We start from the raw sequence: 26,279 nt of genomic DNA, 5'->3' as shown, positions 1-26,279 counted from the left end.
TCAAAGCTGTATTAAAAAGTTAAAATCAGGCCATGAAGCACACAGTTGAAGGAGAAGGTTAAAAACTGCAGTGCTAGAGAACAGTTTGTGATGTGGTCATCAAATTTCATATTCCAGCATTGTGCTTTTTCAGGTTATATGGAGAGCTGTCAGTAATTCAGCTTCCTCTTTGTGCTGAATGATTGCCGTGAGGGGGACCTCTGCTGTGTAGGTTTGCTGCTTCACTCCATGTCCTGTTGGAAAACATGTTTGAGATGAGCTGGTGAAAGAGTCAGGTTAAACAAAATGGGAGCCCGAACCAGTTAGAGCCTTCATCTGATGGATGTGCACAGTGTTTCTCTTACGGACTTGTTTTTCCCCACTGCTTCCCTTGTTTGTTTTTTTGTCTCCTGCCACCTTTTTCCTGCCTTCTCCCCCACCAGCCCCTTTCTTGCTCTTGCACACGAAGCATTGTAGTTTAGCTTTCATCTTGCCCTTTGTTTTCTTTCCCTCCCAATTTTCGTTGTCTCTATCTGATACTAACTCAAATCTCCTTATCTGGAAGTCGGGCTGGGGAGTTTTCATTATTGCTGCCTTGAAACAAACCTATTGGGATTTGAAATGGACAATGAGATGCTACAGAAGTGATGTAGGAGCACATCGCTGACATCCCTGGAATTTCAGAAGGTAGAAACAAGGAAACAATCTATGGGAGGTCAGTGACAAACAGGGTTTTTGCTAAAAAGATAATGTAGAGACTTGTTTTTTGTTGTTGTTGTTCTTTAGAAAAGATTAAATGGATGATCATTATCTCCCTCTTAATAGCTATATCACAAACTAATCTGTTCTGTTCATTTCTTCCACACAAACTAAACAAAACACATACAGAAGATTGCTGAAGGTGGAGAGAAGCTAGGTTTTTGAAACACATCCAAACCACCAAGAGCCATTCACTTTCCTTTCAAATGCAGCATTAGCAATAGAGCTCTAAATCAATGAAAGGTCTAAAATTAGATTATATGCCTGAGATCAGATGTGAATCACGAGTTAATCATATTTTCATTTATTATCGCTGTCTTTACCCTTTTATTTTGTCCTGTGAAATTAGGTTTCTGAATTCAAAACAGTCAACTGTGAAGGCATGAAACTCCACTGGGTTAGACCACAGCAGGTCAGCTATGGATGAGGTACCAAAAAGCTTTCGGTTTGGAGGCGCATGCTGCTTCTGAAACTGAGTTAGTCATTTTTCAGTTAGTGCAATGTCTCTCTCTCCCAACCCTGGTGTTTCAAGTTGCTGTTCTCTTAAATTAGTGAGAAAATATTTCTACTAAAGTCTGCTAAACGAGGTTTAAAACCCGCTCTGGAATGACAGGATAAGACAGCAAACAACTCTCTTGACTGTGCAACAAAGCTCAGGGCACTGTATTCTCTTGCTATATTTTTACCTGAGACTGGGGTGAAACACACCTGAAAGCAGAGACGCGAGGTGACCCACAAGATCAGTGTGCAAATGAGGCACATGCACATGGAGACGATGTGTATCTGTTCTTGTGAAATGGCAGCTGGAGGGATTGGATCTCCCTGCAAGCGGCACCACGTTGAGTCCAGGTTTGTGTGTATGATGCAGGAACATGAACGTGTGCTCCAGGAGATGCTGGTGGCATTGTGCCTGTGTGTGTCTTTCTGGGAGGGGTACGTCTTGGGTGTGTTTCTGGCTGGTTGTAGTCAAAGAATCAGGCTGACCTTATCTATAAAGTGTATCAGAATGTGAGGATGCAAAAAAATGTTATGTGTAATAGAGGCATAGCAAATAAAATGGCTTGCCTGTAGGGTAAATGTTTATGTGAGCAAAAAGATGGTGTTGCAGGAGAGGAACCTAAAGAGACGCTTGTAAAGGGTGTCTGTTCTCAGCAGGAGAGTACTGATAAGTACTCTCTGGGGTGCCTTGAACTATTTATTTTCCCTGCTGCTGATTGTGTTTCAGTATCTGTGGACTCGGAGGAAAAAGCAGGTACAAGAACAGGGTGAACACATGCCAGCAGCATCATCTCCTTGTAAATGAATGAATGTTCGTGTCATCGCAGAGCAGCATATTTGTGCAGCATGCCTCTGTGGCAAAGTATGTGAGGGTGGGCAGCACGTGATGGCCCAGTGCTGGGTTTGGGACCAGAGGGAGACAGGTGTATGTGAAAAGGCTCCTCCACCTTGCTTCCCTGCAGCCACAGCGCTTGCCAGGGCGTAATTAATGGGGCTCTCATGTTTCAGGGCAGACTAGTGAGCAGCTGCTGAAGTGCCAGCTCAGTTGGTAGCCTCGAAAACAAAACGTCCCTTGTTTCTCATCACCGCTGTGAAACACTGCCTTCCTGAACCTTGGGCCTGGCCCTGCAGCTTTCAGGATAGACAAAATGTGAGACTTTTTGCCAATGATGTATTCTTCTAGGTCTGTTTAATATCCGTTATCAATTTAATGTGCCACTTTAATGAGATTTTGCTTTTTCCATCTCCGCCGTGGAGCTGATTACTTAGCGTATGTGGTTTTTGTTTGTTTATTGTTATTATTTTTTTTTAAGGAAACTACAGAAGAAGTTGAATGTTTGCTTCAGCTGAAGAGAATATTTCCCAAGTCCTGGGCAGAAAAAGGGAAAAAGAGAACCAGAGGATGGTGTGTATGACAGGAAGCCATGACTAGCAGCGTGATTGTCAACAGGAAACAAAAATTCACAGCCGATGTGACGCTGCCATCCAGCACACTTGCTGTGTCGTGTTGCCTGCCGGACTTTGGGGCCTGGGAAGCAGTGTTTGGCTGCGTGAGGTGTTCTCCTGTCCATTCATCTGCCGGAGTCTGAATTACTCTACATCTGGTTAATCCACTTGGCTGGAGTTGGCAGGCCCTGTTTTCTTCTCTTTACACCTGCTCCTGCCAAGATCTTCGGCAGCCATGTGGAGAAAGGTGTGAGGGTGAGCGGCTGGCAGCTGAGCGCTCTTCAGACCCCGGACAGCTTTGAGGTGTCTTGGCTGTTCAGTGCTCTGCAGATATGAACGCTGAGCTTTTCTGGCACGTTCTCACGTTGGCCTGGTCGCTCTCACCATGCTAGTACATGGGAAGGAAGACTTCCTCTCAGACATAGCTTACATCATCCTGGAACTGGTCATTGCAGTGCTGGCCATCCTGGGCAACATCCTGGTCTGCTGGGCAGTTTATTTGAACAGCAACCTGCAGAACGTCACCAACTACTTCGTGGTGTCCCTGGCAGCTGCTGACATTGCGGTGGGAGTGCTGGCAATCCCCTTTGCCATCACCATCAGCACTGGCTTCTGTGCCTTCTTCTATGGCTGCCTCTTCATTGCCTGCTTCGTCCTGGTCTTGACTCAGAGCTCCATCTTCAGCCTCCTTGCTATCGCCATCGACAGAATCATTGCGATCCGCATACCCCTCAGGTAAGCACGGGATGGGCTGGGAGGCAGAGGGGGGCTCTGTGGCGAGGAACGAGCATCAGTAAAAGCAGCAGATCTGAAGGTGGGCTGAGGAGGGGAAAGTTGAATGAGCAGCATTGCTTTGTCCCTTGTAATTTGGCGGGGGCAGCAAAATCCATGTTTCTAAGGGCCTGCCTTGGTTGCTGGATTTTCTGGTTGTTTCTTTTTCCTGTTATTCCCTGATCTCACATAGCCTGTGTCCACGGCTTTGCAACGGTGCTGCCTAGGAGCTGCCGTTCCATATTTAGACAGGATTGTGCTATAACCTCAATAACCTGCGCTCTGAGCCACGGCCAACAGCACCGGAAGGATCGCAGTGGGAAAGTGGAGCTAGAACAATACGTGGTGGGGACAGAAAGGGGATTGAGGTCAGCTTGTCTTCTTCCTACTGGGGAGAACGGGGGACTCTGCCTGCAGCTGGTGGAGCAGGCTTGTAGGAGGGTATGGATGGGGATTTTCCCTTTGGGTCCATTAAATGTGAAGGGAGGAGAGGCAGCATGCCATGAAGAAGCTAGCAAGACTTGGACTAACTCCAGCTGCATCTGCACGCAAAGTGTGTGTTAGGCCCAGGCAGGAGCTTGTCCCCACTCCAGCCCTGAAGGTGGTTATTCTGTGCTCTCCACCATGGAGTTTAAAGGAAGAGAAGCACATTTAAACACTAGAGCTGGAAAGCTGAATAAGACTGGCTGCGACTTGGTGTGCAACCAGGGAGGCTGATGTGGGACAAGGGAAGTTTTGCCGCATGCACAGGGGCTGCTACTCAGCTCAGCCTCCCTAAAGCACTTTGTTGTGATGGGGTATGTCTGCCTGTGGGTGCAGAGCAGCACTACGTGTTGTGGGCTGGGTTTGAATTAAAGGCTTTGTGACAGCACTTGCAAGTTGTTCAGCAAGCTCGAAAGATGCAGAGAGAGCCCCAAGAGAGGCCAGCGCTGGCAGAGCATACAGGAGTCTCCTTCCTTCCTCTCTCGTCCTTAGGAGGATGCAGTGTGCTCTTACAAATGGAGAGACTTGCTTCCTATCCTGCTGAAAAAGAAACATGGCTGCAGAAACAGAACAAATTTCCGATTATTATGCTCTCAGGTTTGAGGTTTTGGATCTCCTCTCTCCTGTCAAGTTTAAATCACGTGTGTCAAGCTGTCCAGTTTGGTTTTGTCTCTTGTGAGTACTTTGGTCATCCAGCACTTATGCTGATGAACACAGACATCTCATTCAAAAATAGAAAGCATTCTTTTCCCTAGGGCTGCGGAGATTACCTTTCCATGTGGACCAGTGCAGCAAAGACTTTCCTGAAGGCTTGTCCCAGCATGCTCGTGCTGCTCTAACATTACCGTTAATTGTTGGCTTCCAAGCTTAGAGTTTTAAGTGTTACAGCCTCTGCTTTAGGGCAGTTGTAAGGAATAACAATTCCATTCCATTGCAGAGGAAAGCTCTATCAATATACCTATAAATCGGACTGTCTCCACTTTTTTGCATTTCTACATATAGATAGATGTTTTCAGGTCATACCCCAATGTACCGATAAATAGTACAAAGAAGCATGTGTAGAGAAGCCTTTGGTAGCTTGCCTCGGAAATGATTTTGAAAAGGTCTGATGTCTTCAATTCATCTCTCATAAGTTAACTCTGAAAACTTGTGCTGACAGTTTAAGCATTCATACTGTTAAGAGGATATCTTGCCAGGAAAAGGATTTTAGAAATCTGGATTTCTGCCCGTTTTTGGTACTATTCTAATTATATTGTCTTTGCAGTTTAATTTCCTGGAATAGCCACAGTAGAGTCTTTTAGTAAAATCTGACTGCACCAGTGCTGGGCAGTGTACCTGTTTCACTATTTTGTTGTTGAAAAAACAGAACACACCCTTTTCCACCCCAGAAACCATGGAGCTTATTGGATGTAGAAACCGACAGGTAGATTCATGGGTTCTTCCCCCTCCTTGTCCCGTACTGGTTTGTCCTTTTACAGTAGGAATGAAGAAGTTGTCAATTCTCTTTTCCTCAGAAGAATTTATGGATGAACGAACGTTAGATTTATAGGTTCTGACACACTGAGAAAGTGAAAGCTGATTAGCTGAAAAGGGAAATGTAATACGATTCAGACTGCTCACATCCTCTTTTTTTTTTTTCTTTTTCTAACACCTGATTGTCTCAAAAGTGCGTCAAATGATTGGAAGGAAAATTCTGCCACTAAGGATACAATGCTTTTGCCCCATCCTTTAATGTCTGGGAATACTTCTCTCCTTTCAGAGGACAGAAAAGGTAACAAGAGGCATTCCCAATACTCATTTGATAAATTCTCTTAAAAATAAATAGACTTCCTTTGTGTATTCTAGAGAAATGAAAAAGGGCCAAACCTATTTTTTCTTCTTTAACCGTTTCGTATCTAATTTGTCCTAAGAAAGATAACCACATGTCTCAATGGATACCCGTTCCCACACAAATAAACTGTATTAAGGAAACAAGAGTGGGATTTCTGATTCTTAGTGTAGAACACCTCAGTAAATAACTGGTGTTATGTATAGAGTGATTTTTCTGTGGATAAAAGAACCTTTCCCCAAGAAATGCAGTGAGGAAAGGTACGCATAGCTAAAAACATAAACATACAAAAAAAAAAAAACCCAACCCTATTTAGAGAATGTCTTATGGGTTCAGCCTTTCAAATAATTAAAACATTGTGCAGAATTTGAAAAACTTTCTGGCAGTTCCCAAATGCTTTGCAGAATGCTGCCAGGATTAGTACAAGTGTAGCACTCTGAAAGTAGCAATAAAGCGCTCCCAAGGAAGTGAGTCCGAGCCATTGTTCGGTGTAGCATTAAATACACAGTGTCTCCTTAACATGGCAGGTACCTGAAAACCTGCGGTCGCTGATATAAAACCCCTGGGTGTTCTGAACAAAACTGGCTGTGAGTCGGAGCTCCAGGATGAAGTCACGGGCCGAGAACAATTGCCACTTTCCAGGCTCTTTGGTGCCAGGAAACACTGCGAGGGCACTGTGCCCAGCCACGTGCTCTCGTGCATGCACTTGTGGTGCAGATGTTCCCGTGGTGAAGGACAGGTAGCTCTGATGCAAAGAGAGGAGTTCTTTCTTCCTGCAGCCAAATGGAAAAGTTTTCTTAGGTTGCTGCTTGCTCTGTGTGCTGGCTTCAGGTGCTCACCTGAGGCATAAATCTGTGTGCTTGCCATTTGGTGCCAGCTACAGGAACTTGGAGAGCTTTTTCTCTGAGGGAAGGTACTTCGGAGCTGACTCTGGGATGCTTTGCTGGGAAAGCCTTGCTGAGGTGCAACTCCCTGACACGTGGAGCATCGGGCCACGTTTATCCTGTGTAGTGGGGGAACTGAAATTGCAGCTCTGGCTTGGCAGTGGGGTGACAGGTTGCTTTTCTGCCAGGGGCTAAGGGAGCTGGGCGTGAAGCATTGCCTTCTCTAAGTCAGGGTGGGAAGAACTTGAGAGATGGATAAAAGCCCTGAATAAAGTCTAGAACTCGGAAGGGACCTTTGTACTGAGAACAGTCTGTTTCAGCAGTTCCTTTAATTCTCAAGGGTTGTTTCCTCAAACAGGCATATCTGAGCATCTGATTCAGTGAATCGGTGACTTAATGTTTCTTTGCTGCTTTGAGTGCCACTGGCCTTCTGTCTTTCCCTGCTCACTGGAATTCTTTTGACCTTACACCAAGCATTTCCTACATGGGCCCGTATCTTGGCCAGTATGGCCAGATCCAGCCTAATATGAAAGAATAATTCCCTTCTTCCTTTGAACAGCCATGGGCATGGCTTTGAAAGCAGTGCTATTTGTTTGTGGCTTCAAGTGGAACTTGCTGCTGCCAAGGTTTTAGTCTGGGAGCTGGTTGTGCTGTGAGCAGCCTGCCTGCTGCCACTGGGAGCCCCGTGCCCATCTGTGGGACCCCCCCATCCTGTCCCCACAGCGTAGTCACACACCAGTATCAGTTACACCTGATAACGGGAGGAAGTTTCTTGACTGAGAGTCGTGGGAGAGTTGTTTAGGTGGTGCATGAGAAGGTCTGGGTTTGGTTTCTTGCTCACGACTTCCTAGGTGAGCTGGGGCTGTCAGCATCTCGTTTCCAGATGCATGCAGTAGGGACAGAATATCCTCCTCCTGTTTGCCCCCTGTGACTGCAGCAGCATGAGGCACCGGGGGGATGTGCCGAGTGAACAGCGTTTGTAGTGATTTGTTAAAAAAAAAACATGAAGCACAAGAAGTGCTCGTGCACAGACAGTCCAGTGCTGCCTGGACACCTCAGACATGCCACAAAGCCGCTCGCCAGTTGTGCAGCACACGGGCTGTCGGTGTGAGCAGCTCCTTTCGGCAGGCTGCAGCTCCTCCATAGGGGTGCCAGCAGCTCGTGCTGTACGTGATGTTTCCTGAAAGCCCCACGCTTACCACTTACCCAGAGCACCTGGGGGACAGACAGCAGCTTTGGCCTGGCTGCTGTGAGCCTGGGAAGACACCTAGCCAGGTACACAAACTCCTCAGTGCCAGCCTGGGGAGCTCCCTGAGTGGGCAGCCAGGAGAATCCATCTGGCAGTAACCCAACCTCAGCCAGGTCAGCTGGCGGCGTCTCATATGGGTCCTAGCAATGAAGCTCTCCCAAGTCTCTCCTCAGTGGGTTCCTGGCCAGCATAGTGCCACACTGTCACTCGATGCTGTGAGCTCTCACTCTTACCTCCTGCAGATACTGAGCGAGGCGTTATGGAAATGCACTGACGGGCTGAGAGTTCCTGCTGCCAGCGTGACACACCGCAGCTGGGAAGCAGCAGGCTGCTTGGGTTAAGTGCTGTTCCTAAGCCTGTAAAGTTTGTTGCATGGGAATCCCCAGAGGGTAAGAGGGAGGGAGAAGCTGGGGGGGGGGTTGTTTGCCTGGAGCAGTAATGAATGTATTTTTAGTGGAAGGGAAGGGACATCTCTAGTCGTGGGATAACAGCTGCACAATTTCAAAATTCCTCTGACAAGATGTAGCCAATTCCAGGGCTGCATGGTTTTGTGATTTTTTTTTTCCAGGCTTCGAGTGCCTTCAGCCAACCTCTTGCTCCCCAAGTGTTCTTTTCAAAGCACAGATGCTGTTTTGTTGTGTTGATTAGCTCTGAATGTAAGCAGCTTCTCTGCTGCCATCCCTATGCATTGATCAGGACCCGCCACTTGCTGGAGAAACCTTCTCGTTTCCAGGGATCAGCTGAATCCCTCCCTGATTTCTGGAAGGTGGATTTAAATGTATTTTGGGTGCTGGGAATTGTGTGGTTGACTCCCTCACCCGCTCCTCCTTTTCCAATTTGGAAATGCAGTTGCGGAAAGGAGGCTCAGGCCTGCCAGGTCATGTGTGGAGCCAAGCTGTTCCCAAGCTCCTTCAGCAGGGATTTAAAGTGTGTGGGATCTCCCTTCTGTGCTGTGCCCAGAGCAAGCAGCACCTCCCCGCCTTTGTTTTGAACTGGCATTAGGATAGGAGCATGAACCTGTGGGATTAGCTATTTCATTAAGAGACGGAAAGGTTTTGATGGCTTGTTGGAGGGAAAAAAATGTTTATTTGCTGAGAGGATTCTGGGGACAGAGGGAGAAGGAGCACTGGGTAAACACTGGGAGCCTGGAGCTGCTGTGGTCTGCCTGCAGACGCATGGGGTCAAACACAGTGTGGGACCCACGCTGGACAATGTGGGAACCCAGCTATCCGCTTTCTACACTGAGCATTACCAAGTAAAGGAAATTGCACTGAAATGTCAAACTGTTGCCCTGATTTCGGTTTTTAGAGGAAGAACTGGTGGAGAAAGCTCAGGGCTCACAGTAACCTGTGAGGCCTTGGGACCTGGCTGATGTTCCCAACAAACTGAGGGCCCTGGTTGCACTGTCAGGTTCGTACCATGTTGCTTCCCGGCTCTGTCAGCAGATTGTGGAAGATTATTGACACCTTGAGCCAGGTGTCAATATCCTCACCACTGTGGTTGCTCTTGGTGTGTGCAGTGCAGTAGTCAGAGCACTGTCCTTAGCAAGATTCCTCCTTTATGAGGCACTGACATGGTGTCAACTTTCTGGGCTGCTGAGGGAAACTGCTGGCCTTGTCTCCATTTTTTAAGGAACTTTAGTGATGTCTTCTTGGACTCCTTGAAGGTGCTGTTGTGGGGCAGAGGTGCTGTGCAAGGGAATGCCAGCCTGGCCTCTGCAGTTCACTCAGCAGCAGACTTCCCCAGAGCTTATCTGAGCGTGGATGTGGGGCCAGCAGCACTGTGCCTCTGAGTTCTTTGGTGCCATTTGGCTCGCAGATCACCTGCGAGACAGGCCAAGCAATTCTGCGCTAGAATTCTGTGCTAGAAGCCTGTTCCCTAGGCAGAATGGAGGAGCTACCTCATCCTTCGGTGAAGGAGCCAGAGTGGTTTTTACCACCAAGAGTCAGAGCAGCGCTGCCAGTTATCCAGGCTGTGAGATCCCTGTGCATGAGTTGGAGGTACACAGATGAAAACTCTATTAATTTCCCTGCTTTTCTGTAGCCTAGTCACTGCCTAAAGGAAAGAGGGGGGAAGTAGACGGCATGCAGTGGTACCGTGGAGTCCATGCTGTGCTGGGTGGGTTCTGCACAGCACTTCAAAGACCCATCTGAAGAAGCAGGTGCCGTTCTTGCTGTCTCCTGGGGCACTGGGCTGTTGTTTGGGTGTCAGGGGCTTGTCAAATGATACTGGTGTAATTCCCATTTTTTCCTCTGCTTTCTAGGTACAATGGCTTGGTGACTGGCTCTCGAGCCAAAGGTATCATTGCCATCTGCTGGGTGTTATCTTTCATCATTGGCTTGACACCAATGCTAGGGTGGCACAAGCGCTCCCAGATTGAAGAGCTGGGTACTAATAAATCCTCTCCCATCAACTGCAGCAACAGTATGGTGGTGTGCCTATTTGAGGCGGTGGTCACCATGGAGTACATGGTCTACTACAACTTCTTTGCCTGTGTGTTGTTGCCCCTCCTCCTCATGTTTGGTATCTACTTGAAAATCTTCATGGCAGCCCGGCGACAGCTCAAGCAGATGGAGAACAAGATGGTACACGGGGAGCGCTCACGCTCCACGTTGCAGAAGGAAGTCCACGCGGCCAAGTCCTTAGCCATCATTGTTGGATTGTTTGCAGTCTGTTGGCTTCCACTACATATTATTAACTGTTTCACCCTTTTTTGCCCTAATTGTGCCCATGCTCCCCTCTGGCTGATGTATCTGGCCATTATCCTGTCTCATGCCAACTCGGTGGTAAATCCTCTAATTTATGCCTACCGGATCAGGGAGTTCCGATACACCTTCCGCAAAATCATCAGCCAGCATATCCTGGGCAGGAAGGAGCAGTTCAAGGCAGGAACAGCCAGCATTAGGACTTCCACCCATGGTGGGGACGGCGAGAACGCCAGCATACGAATCAGTGAGTATGCGTTGGAGGTGTACACCAATGGAGAGATTCACAGGGATCCTGAAAAGCAGGACTTGAACAAATGCAAAGCTGTTTTGGAATGGCACCAGAACGGGAATGCTCTGGACATGGAGACAAATGGGCATCTCCCGCATTCCTGCAGAAATGGAATTCTCTCAGATGCATGCATGAACAGGGAGCTTCACAGCGAAGAGCTAATTGATGCCCAGGTGTCTTACTCGAATCTAGAAAGCACAGCCTTCGCAGCAGCTGATGTTTCCTGATGAGCCCTTTGAAGTCTTCCTGGTAGAATTATTTTATTTTCCATGGGTGGCCTCTGCCTTGGCAGAAAGGGAGTCTGGGGGGGCGGGGGGGAGAGGAGTGTATTCAGATTGCTGTGGAGAAAGGGGTCCGCACCCAGGACTCTTGGGAGGACCCTAAATACCAGACTGGAGAAAAGCCAAGAGACCATCGAAGTGGACTAAGAAAGGAGGGGGACACGCTACCCAACGCTGGCCTGTCACCAAGAGCAGTGCCAAGGTCAAAGATGGCATTCCAAGGTCAGCACTGGGAGACTCTCACGATGCAGAGCATATTATGACGTTATGCTGTACTGTGTGTCTGTGGTTGTACGTCAGTTTTGCTGTCTTTACCAACAGAAATTAAACCATGGCTGGAAGTATTCACTTAATTGCAAGGAGCAACAGGGAGGGGCCTCCAATTATTTGGCCCTGAAAAAATGGAAGGAGGATAGCAACATCTATTGGTCAGGAAGGATGCCAGCAGCTGTTTGGAGGAGGAATTTACCTGAGGGGAACTTTGGATACCTTCAACCATGACATTTTGTCTTTCAGTTCGTGTTTTTAAAGCTTATACTGCAACAGGTTGTTCGGACATTTTTATCTTGTCTTGTTTAGATTCCATTATGTTAAGTTATAAAGACGGGCAAGAACTCATATTCATTCCCTGAGCGCTCAGTGTTCCAGATGCACAAGACAAATATAACCTCATAGCTCTCCACTCTGTCAAACAAATAATGAAAACCCAGACCATAATATGGAGTTCCCTTAGCAAAAGGGCTGTTAGCAGGACGTGGTGCTTGACCTTGCAGTGGGCTGTGATACCAGGGCTGGGCGTGCCCCGAGGAGCTGTGGGGAGCTATCAGGTGGGAGGTGTCCACAGGCCGGTGGGCACTGTCTGGCTACTGCTTTTTCCCTCTGTGTCTATGTTTGTCTTGGGATCCCAGAATGCAAATTATCTCCATGGTCCTAAGTTTTCATCCTCACTCAAAATGCTGTGGGAAGGGATTTTTCTCTTTTTTTTGAGGGTGGGGGGTGGAAGGGAAAGGGGGAGGAAGGTGACGTGGGACAGGACGTACCTATTACTTCTGGAATCCCCATGAGCTCTATTTAAACACCTTTTCTCCTGTGATTTCAGTTGTTTTGTGATGTGCTTTACTGTGAAGCCTGATGTGTCCCTGCAGTGCAGAGGCCAGGGTCTGTCTGATTAGAAGATGTTCCTATTCTGAGGAGCTGGCAGTAATCAGTAGTAGTGGAAATCTGCTTATAAACTGCAGTAGTCTGTGTAAGAGAGAGGCAAATCTTCTGCAGCAAAGGTATGCACTGGTATGGTTTGTTGTAGATCAGTTTCACGGTGGTTTGGTAACTTCCTGTATCACTTGTTAGCTCTATCAGTTATCACTTGTGGTAGCTCAAGGATGGCAGACTGCCATGCTAGCTTGTATTCTACCTAAATCTTGTCCAGCCTTTGTTTTAAGGACAAATATCCCATGCCTAATGCCACTAGCCTTCTGGAGAGACAGGCAAGTCCTACTAGACATGGTCCTACAAGAAGGCTAGAAGTCTGGTAATTCCAGGGATCTGGACTTTTTCCATAGCTGAAAACATAAGAGGTATCAGCCCACAACCCTGGGTCTTCCTCATGTCCCTCCACTAATGTTTCAGAACTCAACCTAATTTTCGGGAAGGAAAGGGGAACTGAATTTTGACGTTTGGGGAAGAGCACATTAGGTTTGTGTTCTCATTCCATGTTTATTTTAAATATTGTGAAGTATTAGAATGAAAGTCAATTTTATTTGAAGAAACTTTTCTTTTTTTTACCAGTCTGTCTTCATGAAGGTGGGGAGTGGTTTAGCATGTTGAATGTGCTCAAGTATGTAAGTGCTCTAGGCTAGCACAAAGCTTACTGAGAGATGGAGAAAAAGATGTGGTTGCCACCCCCATCCTTAGCAGGAAGACAGGCAGGTATGAAGAACAATAGACTCTGCAGTTCAGCTGAATCGCTGCTTTCTTGGCACGGCTCTTCCACGTAGTCTTAACGTCAGAGGAGTGGATTATCACTGCAGCACCACTAACAAACACTAAGCTATTTCTCTGTGACTGACGTTGCAGGTAGTTCCTTTGTAGGGTGTTTTGGGATCTTGTTACTCTGTCTTGTTGGAATATTTCTGTAGGTTGTGTGCGGGATGACTCCTCTGGCCTCCTGAAACAGCAGCAGAGGAATTCAGTCAGAAAAATGGGGGTCTGAACTCTTTGGGCCTCAGCTGGGAGCTGAAATGTTTCTAAGAATAACACAAGATTACATCCGGTATTCATGTCAATAACAATTAGGTCCACAAAGAAGCAGAGCAGGGAAGGAAGTGTGGGAAAATACCAGCATTGCTCATGTGCTGGAACACACGCGAGTGCAGAAGTGTCTCCCGTTGAGCTTTAGTTGCCATTGTAAAGGGATATTTTATGCCACGTTGCATCAGACTTTCAACAGCTGATGTAGGTTGGTTGCTTTCTATTGTTTCCTGGGCTTCTTCACACTCAATTATGGGAGTTGCTTGCTTGCCACAAGAATAGGACTGATCTATGCTGATGTGACACACTTAAGATTGTCTCTCTGGAAAACTTTCCTGCCCAACCAGATCGCCATGCAAGTTGACTTTGCGTTTCCAGATGTCTTGAAATCAGTTTTTGTCTCACCAAGCGATGTGCCCCCAAAGTGTGTCCAGTCCCTTTCAATAGCAGTGATCTAGATGTGAAATGAAAAGGATATGTGAAGGGGCCAGGGGATGTGTGTAGGAGGAAGTGCAGTGGGTGTAAGGAGGCAGCGTGTTTTATATAGCACTGGAAGTCTAGTCACAGAAAGGAAGAATGGCCAATTGCACCACATGCTGCGTGCCTTCTGGCAAACATATGTCTGAGATGGACCTTCAGAAGATGTTTCCAAAGCAGTTCTTGGAGGGGGAGCATGAACCTTTTGAACAGAATTTTGGAATTCTTATTTGTTTCCCTGGGATCGTGATTTCAAGGCTTCCATCCCTATTTTTTTAAACAACAAAAAAAAAAGTTTTAAGGTTCTATGAATGAAGCCTGCTCTTTTCTCCTTCTGCCAGTGCCTTCCAGTCTCAAGAAAAGTACCTCTGCCAAACTACACAGGGCGAGGATCATTTTAGAAAATTAAATGATTTTTTCCTAACTTCCCCACTCGTATCCCCATTTTCTTCCCAGCTGAAGATGTAGCTAATGAAATAGCTGTTCTCGATAGGCAAAGACGGTACCAAGACGAAAGGAAGAATGAGGTGACCATCAGGAGAGGCTAGAGAAGATCTCCTTTGGAATCCAAGGTGCAGTGTGTCCAAAAAGTAAGAGCTGGGGTAAGAAGAGGCTAATTTCATTGAATTGGAACATGTTGCTAAAAATGGCTCACAACCCATAGAGCGATGTGGTGCCTCTTTGGTGTGAGGGCATTCCATGAATTTCAGCATACCCTTGGGACTCTCAGGCTCCAGGGTTTATTTGCTTTATAGGGTTTTGGAGAAAGTAAAATTCTGATCAGTTGCCAGGAGTAATTTTATCAAGAGTTCTTCTTAGGTCTGCCTTCTCTATAGGGCGCTGCTTTTTGTGTGTGCAAATGCACTTACAACTTTGTCCTGCAATTTCGTTTTGGATCAGCAGTATCTCCAAGCTCTATGCAAGCTCGAACTGCAGCTCTCAAACAGAGCTGAGCAAGAGAAGAAAGAGGCTGATGCTGGTTTGACAGAGGGCAAGAGCAAAGGGGCATGGTAGGACAGCTGAGGTTGCTGTAGACAAAAAGGACTTGCCACTGGTTCCATCTGGTGCTTGTGAGCATATTGTGCAGATGAGCTTGGGAGTTACATGGAGTACTCTGAATCTTCGATCATTCTTTGAAAAGAAGCTCCAGAGGATGCTGGAGGATGTAGGAAAGTCTCTTAAGGTGTGAGAGCAGACTGGAGTGTCAGGGTTAGACGGGGAATCTTGGTGGGGAAGGAGGATTTGTAGGGTATGTGTTTGGGAGGATTTCAGGGGAGTGGGAATGTGATGGGAGGTGCTGGGGATTGCACAGATGGTCTCGGGGGAGTGGGGCTGGCACAAGCCCAGGGCATGACTTGCTGAGAAAGGACTCTGGAAGGGATGTGTGGTCTCATGGCTCCTTGGGGTCACAGCAGAGAGGGAGGCAGCCTTGCCCCAATATCTGCAGAGGGTTGACTTTTTCTGGTCTATATATGATTGAGGTGGAGAGATTTTTCCTTGATTATCTTATTTTCAGATGCATTGTCTCATTTTGTGAGTGCGTTCAGGTGTAACAAAAGCCCTTCTGCTTCATGAACATGAGCAGTAACGCCCCTCTCTCCCCCTCATCAATTCAGCTGTTTTGTGGGAAGGGCAAGCATGCTGTAACTGCTGTGATGCATTAAATCTGCATAATACTCTAGTGGTGTTTGGTAGGTTTAGCTGCCTAATAGTCATTTCTCTCCTGATCTGTTCTAGGCATCAGACTGCTCTGAGACCAAGGAGCTTTGTCTTTCTAGCCCTGAGCTTTTGGCCTTCTTTACAGTAAAGCGCATCACGAGTAACTAAAATCACCCCAGTTCTTTGTTTGCATGAGAGGTGACTGAACCTAACAGATTGAGAATCCCCAAAAGGGGACAGTGTTCTGTGTAACTCCTTGTCTTATTCATCTGCTGGGGCTCTTAACACAAGCATGCATTGAATTCAAGACTGGAACCTGTTGATCTGAGAACATCCTTTGCTTCCCTGGTTCTGTCCCAGGAGCTGGTATTCCTGCCCCCGTCCTGTGGAGCAGTTGTCTCTGTGGTCAGTGAGCCAAGACACTATGAACACCCTGCTGCACACGCTGTCACTAGGAAACACTTACTCTTTTAATTTAAATGTTTTATGAATATAGTTGTTGTTTTCCCTCTGTTTGTCAGTTACCAGTGGGAGGGGAGGGAAAGGGGTGGGAGAATCTGTGCATGCATATATATTTAAAGTGCATTGACCAAAGTTGTTTTTTTTTATTTGTTTGTTTTGAATCTGTGAAATTTTCATATCTGTGAAGTCATCAGACTGCTGGGCAGTGAGGAGCCACTGGTGCTGCTGAGTCTGTCTTGGTTACATTTCTTAATAAGCATTAAAATAATAAAATATATTTGTAAAAGAGAGTGTGAGTGTCTTTGTCCAAGGAAGATCCTGCTGGCTGACCCTGTTTTGTAAATATTTTTTTATTATTTTATTAGCTTTTTTCCATAGATCTGTCCCTGGCACTACCTGTTCTTTTGCTGAAGATGTTAACATCGACTCAGGTAACTGGAAGCCCCGCAACATCCCTGACATCCTGGCATCTGTCATCTTGGCAATAAAAGTTTACAGCTGCGTACGGAACACAAGGTAGAGCACTGTATTTGCCCAGCACACTGCAGCAGCAGAAACAAAGTGTTACATAGTGGGACCTGGAGGAGATACCTGGAGCACACCACCTTGCCAGCTATGACTGGAGCATCTCAGCCCTTTGGCTCTCCTTCCACACATCAGACATCACTGTTACACCACTGCTACTTCAGCCCTCCGTCCTGTCTGCCAATACTGCTCAGACTGAGCTAGCCCCAGCCTGATAGCCAGATTAGTCTGGAAATGGAGGCAGTGAATTTAAATGCTACTGTGGTGCCTCTCAGGCCAATGTTGACAGGAAGCAGCAGGAACAATTTCCAGCTTTTCACAGCTGGCAGCTACTAAATGTGTGTGGGGAGGTTAGTGAAAGTCTGTGTGATCCAGGAGCATTTGGAATGGGGAAGCGTTGAAAGTTCACCAGATAACCATCAGCTACTGGTCATTCCCTCTTTTGGTTCCCTTTGCAGCTGGGCTGGAGGCCCTGGTTCGTGGAGAGGTGCTGGTGCCCTGGTGCTCTGCAGCCAGCTGTGCCTGAGCTGTTCAACCAACTGTGTAATTGAAAAGCTTTTTCTTTTTTTTTTTCCCCTCCTTTCACAAACACTGTGCGTTTTGTTCTGCAGCATCAAAGGCCAGGAGCTGGGAGGAACAATGGGTGTCTGCAGGAGCTGCAGGGGAACAATGGCCATACCTGGCCCAGGGAAGAAAGCGAGCACTTGGAAGAACAGAAAGAGCTCCTAGTTTAACTACACAATTGGCCTCATCTGGAAATCTAAGTTCAGAGATCTACACCTTGGCTTGGTCACCCAGAGAAACTTTGCAGGGCTTTTGTGGTAGCCTGAGCTGAGGGACAATACAGCTTGCTAGTGCAATATTTACTGCGGGAATGGGGAACTGATGATGCTTCTGAATGCTGAAGTAGGATGGAATAGTGGAGGATGGTGATTTTCCTGCAAATGGGTGGATAATCTTTTTTGGCTAAAAAAAGGCTTTTTTTCAGCATTTAAAGCAGCAGGATCTTCCTTGTCACTTCTGCCCCCAAACAGGAAGCCGTTGCTGCTAAGAATAGCACATACAAGTGCCTGCTGTGCTTGTAGTCATGTATTTCAAGGAGAAATTTTGATGAGTTAAAAGCTCTGAGGATCTTTTCTGTGGCCCTGTGGACCTCACAATTTACTTTCATAGGAGAGATTCCCAGTGTCTTGCATCTGACTGAAGTGACTGAGTGAGATTCTTCATGTATTCATTCAGGTCAGGGAGAGAGACTTCTGCCAGCTTGGATCCTGGGAGGAATCCCCCTCTGATCCCTGAAGTTAGATGAAGCGACTCACTGCAGGTTGGAGTCTCGCTGAATAGTAAGTGGAGCTGCATTCTTCCTACCTCCCTGTCCCTTCTTCAGTGCTGTTCTGAGGAAAAAAAAAAATAAATAAAAATGGGATGGTGCTTGAATAACAGAGGTTCCCTCAGATATGACCCAGGGGATGGGACTGTTAGGTTTTGGGCTGAAAGGTGCACCACTCTTGTAAGCAGCATCATTGCTCTGCTGTGAGGCTGCAGCAGTCATCAGTGAGATTCTGCTGGGTGACAGTAAAATGCTACCCACATCTCAGAAAACCAGAGGTTCGTTTTGAAAAGTGGCATCCTTGAAGTGCATCAAACCAAATGACCTAAGCCAAGTCTGGGGCTGAGAGTAGCAGGGTGATTTCTCAGCAAGTGAAAGGCAAGGAGTTGGAAAAGAGGATTCAGTCTGCAGGTTCAGAGTAAACTGTGTAAAGATGAGGTTATTTGGAGTGCAAATCCATACTGTGTGGTCTGAGTTCAACACATCAAACTCCAAACCTGGGACTGTGTTCCTGGGGAGTGTCCAGCTGCACTCCAGAGAGGTGACTGTAAATTCTGCAGAGCCCTGGGCAGTCTTTAAACCTGCTGGTGTGGACACTGACAGCCCTGGAGCTGCAATTGCTCAGGCTTTGTTTACCAAAGATTTACCTGGAGCCCTAGGCAGCTCAGAATTTTTGTCTTACCTATTGCAAGGAGATTAGATAACAGCTCAGAATGAGAGTGAAGAAAGTCCATGTGCACAGCGTATCTTGCTGCCTCAGCTGTTGGTGAAGTCATGGGGTCTTTGGGGTTGGTATTAGTCTGGGATATTATTCTAAATGGGGGGTTAAGCATATCTTGGTTGGATGCTTCATGTTGCTGGCACACTTGCAGCTGCATCATTTGGGCGTTTGGCATCATCTAGGCTGTGACAGTCTCAGGGCCTGTGCTTTGGGGTTTCAAGGGGTTCAAGATTCTTGTGCAGTGTGGGGATCAAGTCTAGAAGGGAGAGGGGGGAAAAGGCCTAATAAAGAGAGAACTGAGCAGCCTGGATCAGTTCTATGAAGAATGCAAAACAAGCCTGGGCTATCTCAGGGTAAGCTGCACTCGTGGTGCCTCTTGAACCCATGTCCTGTTATTGTTGGTGTGGAACACGAGGGTCTGGGCCAATGAAAACAAGGAAGGCGGCTTGACAGACACAGATTTTATCTTTTGAGATTCGTCATGACCTTTCTAGTGTATAATAAATAAAGTTGACTCAGGAATTGGCAAGTGCCCTATAACATGCAGTCCTGGTGTCGGGACTCGGCAGAATGTTCTGCTTAGCAATGCACTCTGTTAGCTTTGTTTGCCAAGCTCCTATTTTGGAGGTGTGCTGAAGGGCTGAACAGTGGCAGATGCCGAAGCCTTCTGCAGGCAGGTGCGCTGGACCCAGCATCTCTGGCCATGCTGATCCAGGCTGGATGAAGGTCGTTTTGAATCCGTGCTGATACAACCTTTTGCTGCTGGGCCACAGAAGGAAAAGAAACATCTTGCAAAGTAAGAACACTGCTTGCAGTGGGGTGAATCCTGAGGCAAGGAGGACTTCCATCATTCCACATTACTTTGTAACCCTTCAAGCATTTCAGTCGGCATTGAGAAGGATTGCTTCCTGTGGTAATGTCTTTAGAGCAGCCCTGCCATGCACACTGGGTCCTGTGATATTAAACATCTCCATCATTCAGAGGATGTGGCCAATTCTGCAGGTTGATGGGAATGGTAGGTCTGAGACTTGCCTGCTGCCCCGTGAATCCCTGCTGGGCCATCTCTGAACTGTGGCTGTGAGCAATCAGTCAGGTTTTGTGAGCTAGCCCTGGTGGCAGGGGCTGATACACAGTGCTCCTCTGAAGACAACTGGGATTCATTTGCTGCTGAACTGAAGCTGTTCTGTGATAGCAACATATCAGACTGTGAAGTTACTCTGCAGAGCCAAAATGCACTGGGAAGAAAGGGATGAATGTGTGTGTTCCCTGCTCCAGAGAGACCACGGGGGGAGAGCTGCAGTTAAATCATGAAGATTATGGCTGTGTCAAACGCAGAGCCTCAGGAGGGGAGCACTCAGCACTGGCACCGAGGTGCTGGGTGGGCTGCATGAGCACTCAGCACCTTAAAGTAAGGGACAACTGGTTGCTTCATTTCTGAGGTGCCTGCCATTTGGGAGCAGTCCAGTATTCCAAGTGTTTCCTGCCTTTCTTTATATTCATGCCAAAAGCACTAAGAGAAATAGGGTGGAGACAAAAAATCTCAGACCCTCCTCAAGATCATCCTCTAATTCCAGAAGGATCAAAATGCTAAAGGTTGCATTAGAAAAACAGAAATAGTCTTTTCTCCCACCATTGGTAACTCAATGCCACAACTAAAGCTGAGAGTCAGCTGCTTGTTCTACAGCTGTGTCCTTTCTGAATTCATGAGAAATAGCATTTTGATTTCCTTCCAGAGGAAATATACAGTAATATCCCGAACTTGCACTGAGGCCTTCCAGTCTGCAGAACTAACCCATGTAACGTTCATCTGCAACGGACTTAAACCCAAGATCCTCTTTTCCTTATGGATTGAAACACTGCTTGGGAATCAAGGCTTTTTGTAACAAATCTTTGCATCTCATTTTCTCTGAGCACTTGCTTCCCATGCCAGTTCCCTCCTGTCTTAAGTTCTCCATTTGCAGACAATCCTCCCTTTGCAGCATGCAAGACCCAGGCAGCACAAAAAGTTCAAGGTGTTGGGGCCGTCTATCCCTTTCCCATGGTTCAGCACTACCTGGACTTTCAAAATAATAATACAAAGAAGTGTAGCATCAATGTTCCTGTAGATTTTCACTTTATGTGAAAAATAAAGGCTGGGGGTGCTCTCTGCAGGCTACCAGCCGTCTCTGATTCCTTTGCAGGGGGATCTTTAGTTCAGCATTTGATCTGGAAGCACCATGTGGGACATGATCCTCCCAGGAAGAGTTCAATGCTTTCCTTCCCATCACAAATATGAGGCTGCGTTCTGGGGGTCAGGATGTCAGTGACATGGATGACACCGAACGCTGAAGCCTGCATGTGAATTAGGTCTTGGAAGAGGCTGCGCTCTGTCTGCTGCACGGACACGTTCGCACTCTCTGAAGGGAGGTCCTCGTGCACGTAGCCATGTGTTTGGTGTTTTCCAGGTGGCTGTGTTCTCTCTACGCCGGATGTGTGCCAGTGCTGTAAAACGCGTGTCCCTCTTCTGCTTCCTCGAGAGATGCATCTGCTGGTGTCAGCTTCCAGGTAGGACCCACAGGAACCTGCTCTCTTTCAGTGTCTGTGGCCTTTGCCCTCTCCTGGTAGTCAGGCATCCTAAGGAAACCAGAAGTGACCTAAGGCTGTTTTTGCTGAGCCTTGGTCACTGCTGCAGATGGAGAAGTAATGGCAGTTTTCCAGCAGGTGAGACCCTCCAGACCAGCTAGCCAGACAAGAAAAATAAACACAGGAAATAGCATCCATGCAGTAAGATAACAGAGAAACGAGAGGCTGGGAGGGCTTTCTGCTCTGTGTCAGGGGACACGCAGAGCTTGGAGCTCTCTACCAGGAGCAAGTAAATGTCAGGCCTTAACATGAAGGAAGGAATTACGGTTTGGGCGGAGAGGAAAGGAGAGAAAAGAGTTTGTGCTTTGGTCAGGTAGAGCAGTGGTTGCCCTTTAGGATGGGGTCTGTGGAACAAAGATCTTGGGCCTAGGAGTGGGGTGAGTTAGTGCTTGCCCAGGGCAGGGGCTGATCAGTCTTCACCTGGATGTTCCTCTTGTCTTTCAGTCCCAAAAGCACTTCTGAGGGTCACTGTTGGTGGGCACTGTTGGTCTCACCTGTGAAACCCATTCCCTAAGCTCCTCCTGTTGGCTTCTTCTGTGCCCCGTTCCGGCAGATCCTGGGGGTTTATCAGAGCTTTATCCCTGGTGGTTCGGCTGGGTGGTGGTGTGGTGAGGCATCTGCTGGCTCCATCCTGCACTCAGCAAGATGGAGAAGCCACCTGTGGTGCCCAAAATAGCCTCTGCCTGGGCAATCCAATCCAAATAGTGTTCATAGTGGTGGGGGATTCCCATGCCTCATAAAGAGGCTTTTGTTGGAAGGATCTAAGCTGAGCTCCAGGCCTTGCCAGCTGTGGAGAGGAGCAGATGGATCTGCAGTACAAAAATAGATTGAAACAGGCTTGTTCTGCCTCCTTTCTTCACCCATACAGTCCCAGAGGTGCCTGGTCATCTGAACCAGAGCGGGGAACTGGGTGCTTTGCAGCTGCCAGTCTGCCTGGAGCCCTTTAGCTATTGTCAGAGACAGGAATTTCTCTCTCTTCAGTCCCATTCCCCCTACAGCTGCCGTGTGGACAATCTTGTTTGCACACAGCTGCTGGCAGTGTGTCACATCCCATTTCCCTGGGGCAGCGCAGGCAGGAGAGTGGGGCGTTTGTGAGACGCTGTGTTCCCAAACTCTGCCATTCCTTGCCATGAGTCTGGCTGTGTCTTCTGGGTGAGATCTCTACGGCACCTGAGGAAGTACCTTGAGGTCATGTCAGTGTGTCATGGGCAGAGGTTTCAACTGGCTGATGAGTAAATTTTGCAGATCTGCGTATTGTACATGGAAACTTCTTTTTTCTTTTTTTTTTTTTTGAACCCTAGCTACAGAAAGAACATTTTGGAGCTCTATGATCTTCACTGCTGCTCCAGGTGACTTAATTTCTTGTTCCAATGCTGTAAGTTCACACCAAGGCTCTGTAGCTAAAACATCCTTCAAGGGCATCTGAGGCTCACTGAACCTAGTCACCATCCCTGGTCTCCCAGCCCTGAATTTTGCAGCATGTGGATGCAAATAGGATGTTTCCCATGGGTGGCTCCTGGCCCAGGTCATCCCAGCACTTTCCATCGAGGCTTAGAAATTTTCCAGCAGTAGAATATGATGATGTTGGTGCACAAAAGGAATTTGAAGCTGCACAAGTATTCAGAACAGACTGGATCTGGTCCCTCTGTGTTGTGCCTGCAGAGCACTGCCAGCCCTTCAGCCCTGAAGGTGCGTGCTTGTATTCAACCTCCTCCCCTGCTTCTCGCTTGGCATCCCCACTCCATCGCCTCCTGCTAACTGAATAAGGATCACATGGATATTTCCTGGATGAGCTTTTGTAACGCACTAATTCGATACACTCAGGGCATCTTCCTGTAATGAACGTTCCTGAGGTAATTGAAGGTGAGGTTGCATGGGTGAGGGGGAGAAGAGGGCAGGACTGCTGGCAGAGGTAATTAGAGGAATAGAAGAAAACCCTTTTGTTCCTGTAAATCCTGAATTTGTTGTGTCTCTGCACTCCCTGTCTACCCAGCTTCTACTTGCGCCATGCCTTGAAGGTGGCTCCACTCTTCTTATCCTCTTTTTATTTTTTTTTTTAGGGTATTTTTTTTTCCATTTCATCTCATGCATCCGTTCTGCTGCTTTGTTCTTTTGGCTTTTCATTTCTTTGCTTGTTTCTTCCCCTCTATGTTCTCCTGCTTCCTGAAAAGCTGATTGCTGCAGTGTGTGAAGGAGAGGCACTGGCCATATCTGTCTGCACCTGCACCCTGTTACAGTCATAGAATCACAGAATGACTTGGGTTGGAAGGGACCTTAAAGCCCATCTAGTTCCAAACCCTGCCATGGACAGGGATGCTGCCCACTAGATAAGGTTGCCCAGGGCCTTGTTCAACTTCTTGGAATATTCCAGCTGATTCTCTCTTTGAGGGAGCCATATAGGAGCAAGAAGGGAAAAGGGAGCAGAACAGCACCACTGGGAGAAACCAAATCAGAGACTGAGAAGCTGGGTGAAGAGGGGGTGTGGAGGCAGGCAGGGCCATCTCAAGAAGGTTCCAAGAGGCAGCAGAGCATGGCTGTAGAGGTAACTGCTCCTTTGCTTGACACATTGTTCTTTCCTGCCCTCTTCTTTCTTACTTTTCACCTCAAAATTACATCTTGAAAGATGTAAAGAAAAAAAGTACCAGCTTTAAAGCACTTGTCAGCCCTTGCTGGGGGGCTCTCCATGCCACAGCAACTCCAGTGCCCCCATGGTGCCATATTCTGCTGTGTCCAGGACTCCCACCAGCTGCCCTTCCCATGCTCCCTTCCAGCTGCCCACTGGTGCAGCTGTGTCCGTCCCACCAGCACACACCAGTCTCAGTGTGTTCCCAAAAAATCAGGGTCAAGTCAGCTCAGAAGATGGCTTCCTCCTAGCTTTCCAGTGCTACCACACCTTAAATGTTCAGTACACCCACTTTTCCTTTACATATACAGCTCGTTTTAGCCAAAGGAAGAGGCAGCACGTTGGTCAAGTGGAGGGAGGGCCGCCGGCCTGGCTCCTCTGACAGTTTTTGTGTGGGACTGCTCTCCTCAGGTACAGACCCGTGCTCAGTAGGTGCCGGGAGCCAGGAAGCAGCAGCAGCACCGAGCCTTTCCACGTATTTGCAGAATTTCCTTCTGCTTGCTGGGGGGGCAGAGAAGGGCTGTCCGAAGGGCTCGTTTTCTTCTAAGCAAGGTTGCTGGCCTTGCAGAGTAGAAGCCATTGCTCTAGTGTTGGAAGCATGTGGTAGGGGACAGGTAACTTCTGGGGACGGGGTTTCTCCTCACAGATCTAGAAGCTCTGGGCTGCCAGAACCACAGACACCGTGCTACCAGCGATGTGCCAGCGAACAGACTAGGAAGCATCTGCCGTGCCTTTCAGTAGTGCAAGCTTGACATTTCACCCCTGCCTGTTTCTTTCTTTAGCTCCTTAACATTTGGTATTTACAGCGATGTTTCTGTTACTAACTCGGTTGGAATCAGCTCCCACAACGCCCATCTCATCTCCAGCGATTGTCCAGAGAGGTCTCCCAGGCTCGCGGGGAGCTCGGTGTCACACCCACGGGCAACAGATGGGAGGCTGTCACAGGACAGAGGTGGGAGGCAGCCGCCTTCGGGATTATCCAGCAGCATAGCAGAAAAAGTAAGACCAAAACTGGCAGCCCCAGGGCCCAGTCCAGGCCTCTCTCCTGTCTCTGCATCCCTAGTGAAACTCCAGATTCAAACCAGAATGTGGACTGAGCTGTTTTGATAGCTGTTTCCTACCTGTGCCTGACGGTATGGGCTGTTAACGGCCAGGCTGTACAGCTGGGGAAACAACTTCCAAAATGTGGCACTTCTTAAGCCCCAGATTTGGGCGTGTAACTTGGTGTAAGCATTCTGCAGTGTTCATATTTGCTGAGAGTCTATTCTAACTTCTCTTTGGTTGTAGGGCTCCGACAGGTTTAGGTCCGATACTTGAGCTGCAGGACAGAGAGAGCTCCCTCTGCTGTCTGTGGGCTTTCAGGTTCCCAACTAATTTGGTCCCCACTATCGATGAAAGTCCCCGAGCAACAAAAAAGTTAAAAGGTGCTTGTGAAGAGATGACATCATCCGAGCCAACAAAGCCACAAGCAAAAGATCTGATAAGCTATCTAACATGCAGAAAGCTTTGAAAGTGCATAGTCCCACTCAGATTAAATGTTTTTGACAGGGTGGAGATGACATCGTAAGCTGTTCAGTCTATAGATAACTCTGTAAAGGACCTATATCAGATGTGGTTGTTGCTGATAATACGCAAGGCCCAATGCATCTCACAACACCTGTGAGTAGCTCTGCTGGCTTCTGTGGCACTGCGGTCGCAGCCTGTGTGTGACTGTGACTTCAGGTTAGGACCCAGCCAAATAAACCATCAGGAAGGGGTCAACGTTGCCATTTTGGTGCTCAGCAGAGGATGGACTAGACAGGGCAGGGAAACTCATGCAAGATGTCCACCCTGATTAGGTTATACCTTTTCTGTGTCATCCTGTGAGGCGAATGGAATGATGAAGTACAATCCTGCTCAGTCTGGGGCAGAAAGCTCAGGCCTGTAAAGCAGCTTGTTCTGCTGATTTCCTGGTCATTCGCTTCAGGCAGGTTTCCCCACTCTTAAATGAAACAATGGGGACTTGATTGTCTTCACCAGGATGCTCCTTGCGGAGGTGACTTTACCCAACTTGTCGTAAAGTCAAGTCATTCCCACCTGACTTCTTAGCACCTCCCAAGAGCTTTAGAGGTGCTAAGAAGTCAGGTGGTGGGGCAACCATAAAGGATTTTTCAAAGCAGCAATGCAAACTAAGAGCAAAAGTGCCCCTAAATAATCCAGTCATACTCTGAATGTTGGGCTTAGTAAGGTTACTAGTCTGGGTCCTTATTTGTTCTGGTGTAGACTGAAAATGTTCTGGCTAGTTGAATGGGACAGTGTCCTGCCAGAACACACACAGCAGGGCACTTCTTGTTTGTGAGGTCTCCTTTTTCTCTTGTAGGCTTGTGCCTATCATTTGCTTTCTAATTTTTTCCCCCAGCTCTCCCTGTGTGTAGGACACATGTTGGAATTGTGAAGAA

The 26,279-nt window shown here is 47.6% G+C and overlaps 1 protein-coding gene across 1 annotated transcript; it reads left to right on the top strand.

Moving 5' to 3' along the window:
* Positions 1-3,067: 3,067 nt before the first annotated feature.
* On the top strand, positions 3,068-11,135 carry ADORA2A (adenosine A2a receptor; the record flags this gene model as incomplete). Its single annotated transcript, XM_084296955.1, has 2 exons — positions 3,068-3,417; positions 10,161-11,135. 2 exons carry the CDS (start codon positions 3,068-3,070, stop codon positions 11,119-11,121), a joined length of 1,311 nt encoding a protein of 436 aa, XP_084153081.1. The 3' UTR covers positions 11,122-11,135.
* Between the last annotated feature and the right edge of the window lie 15,144 nt (positions 11,136-26,279).

This window comes from Netta rufina (genome assembly GCF_964035555.1).
Source record: "Netta rufina genome assembly, chromosome: 17".
Classification (NCBI taxonomy): Eukaryota; Metazoa; Chordata; class Aves; order Anseriformes; family Anatidae; genus Netta; species Netta rufina.
The sequence above is the reverse complement of the archived record's forward strand: the minus strand, read 5'-3'. Positions and strand labels throughout refer to the sequence as shown.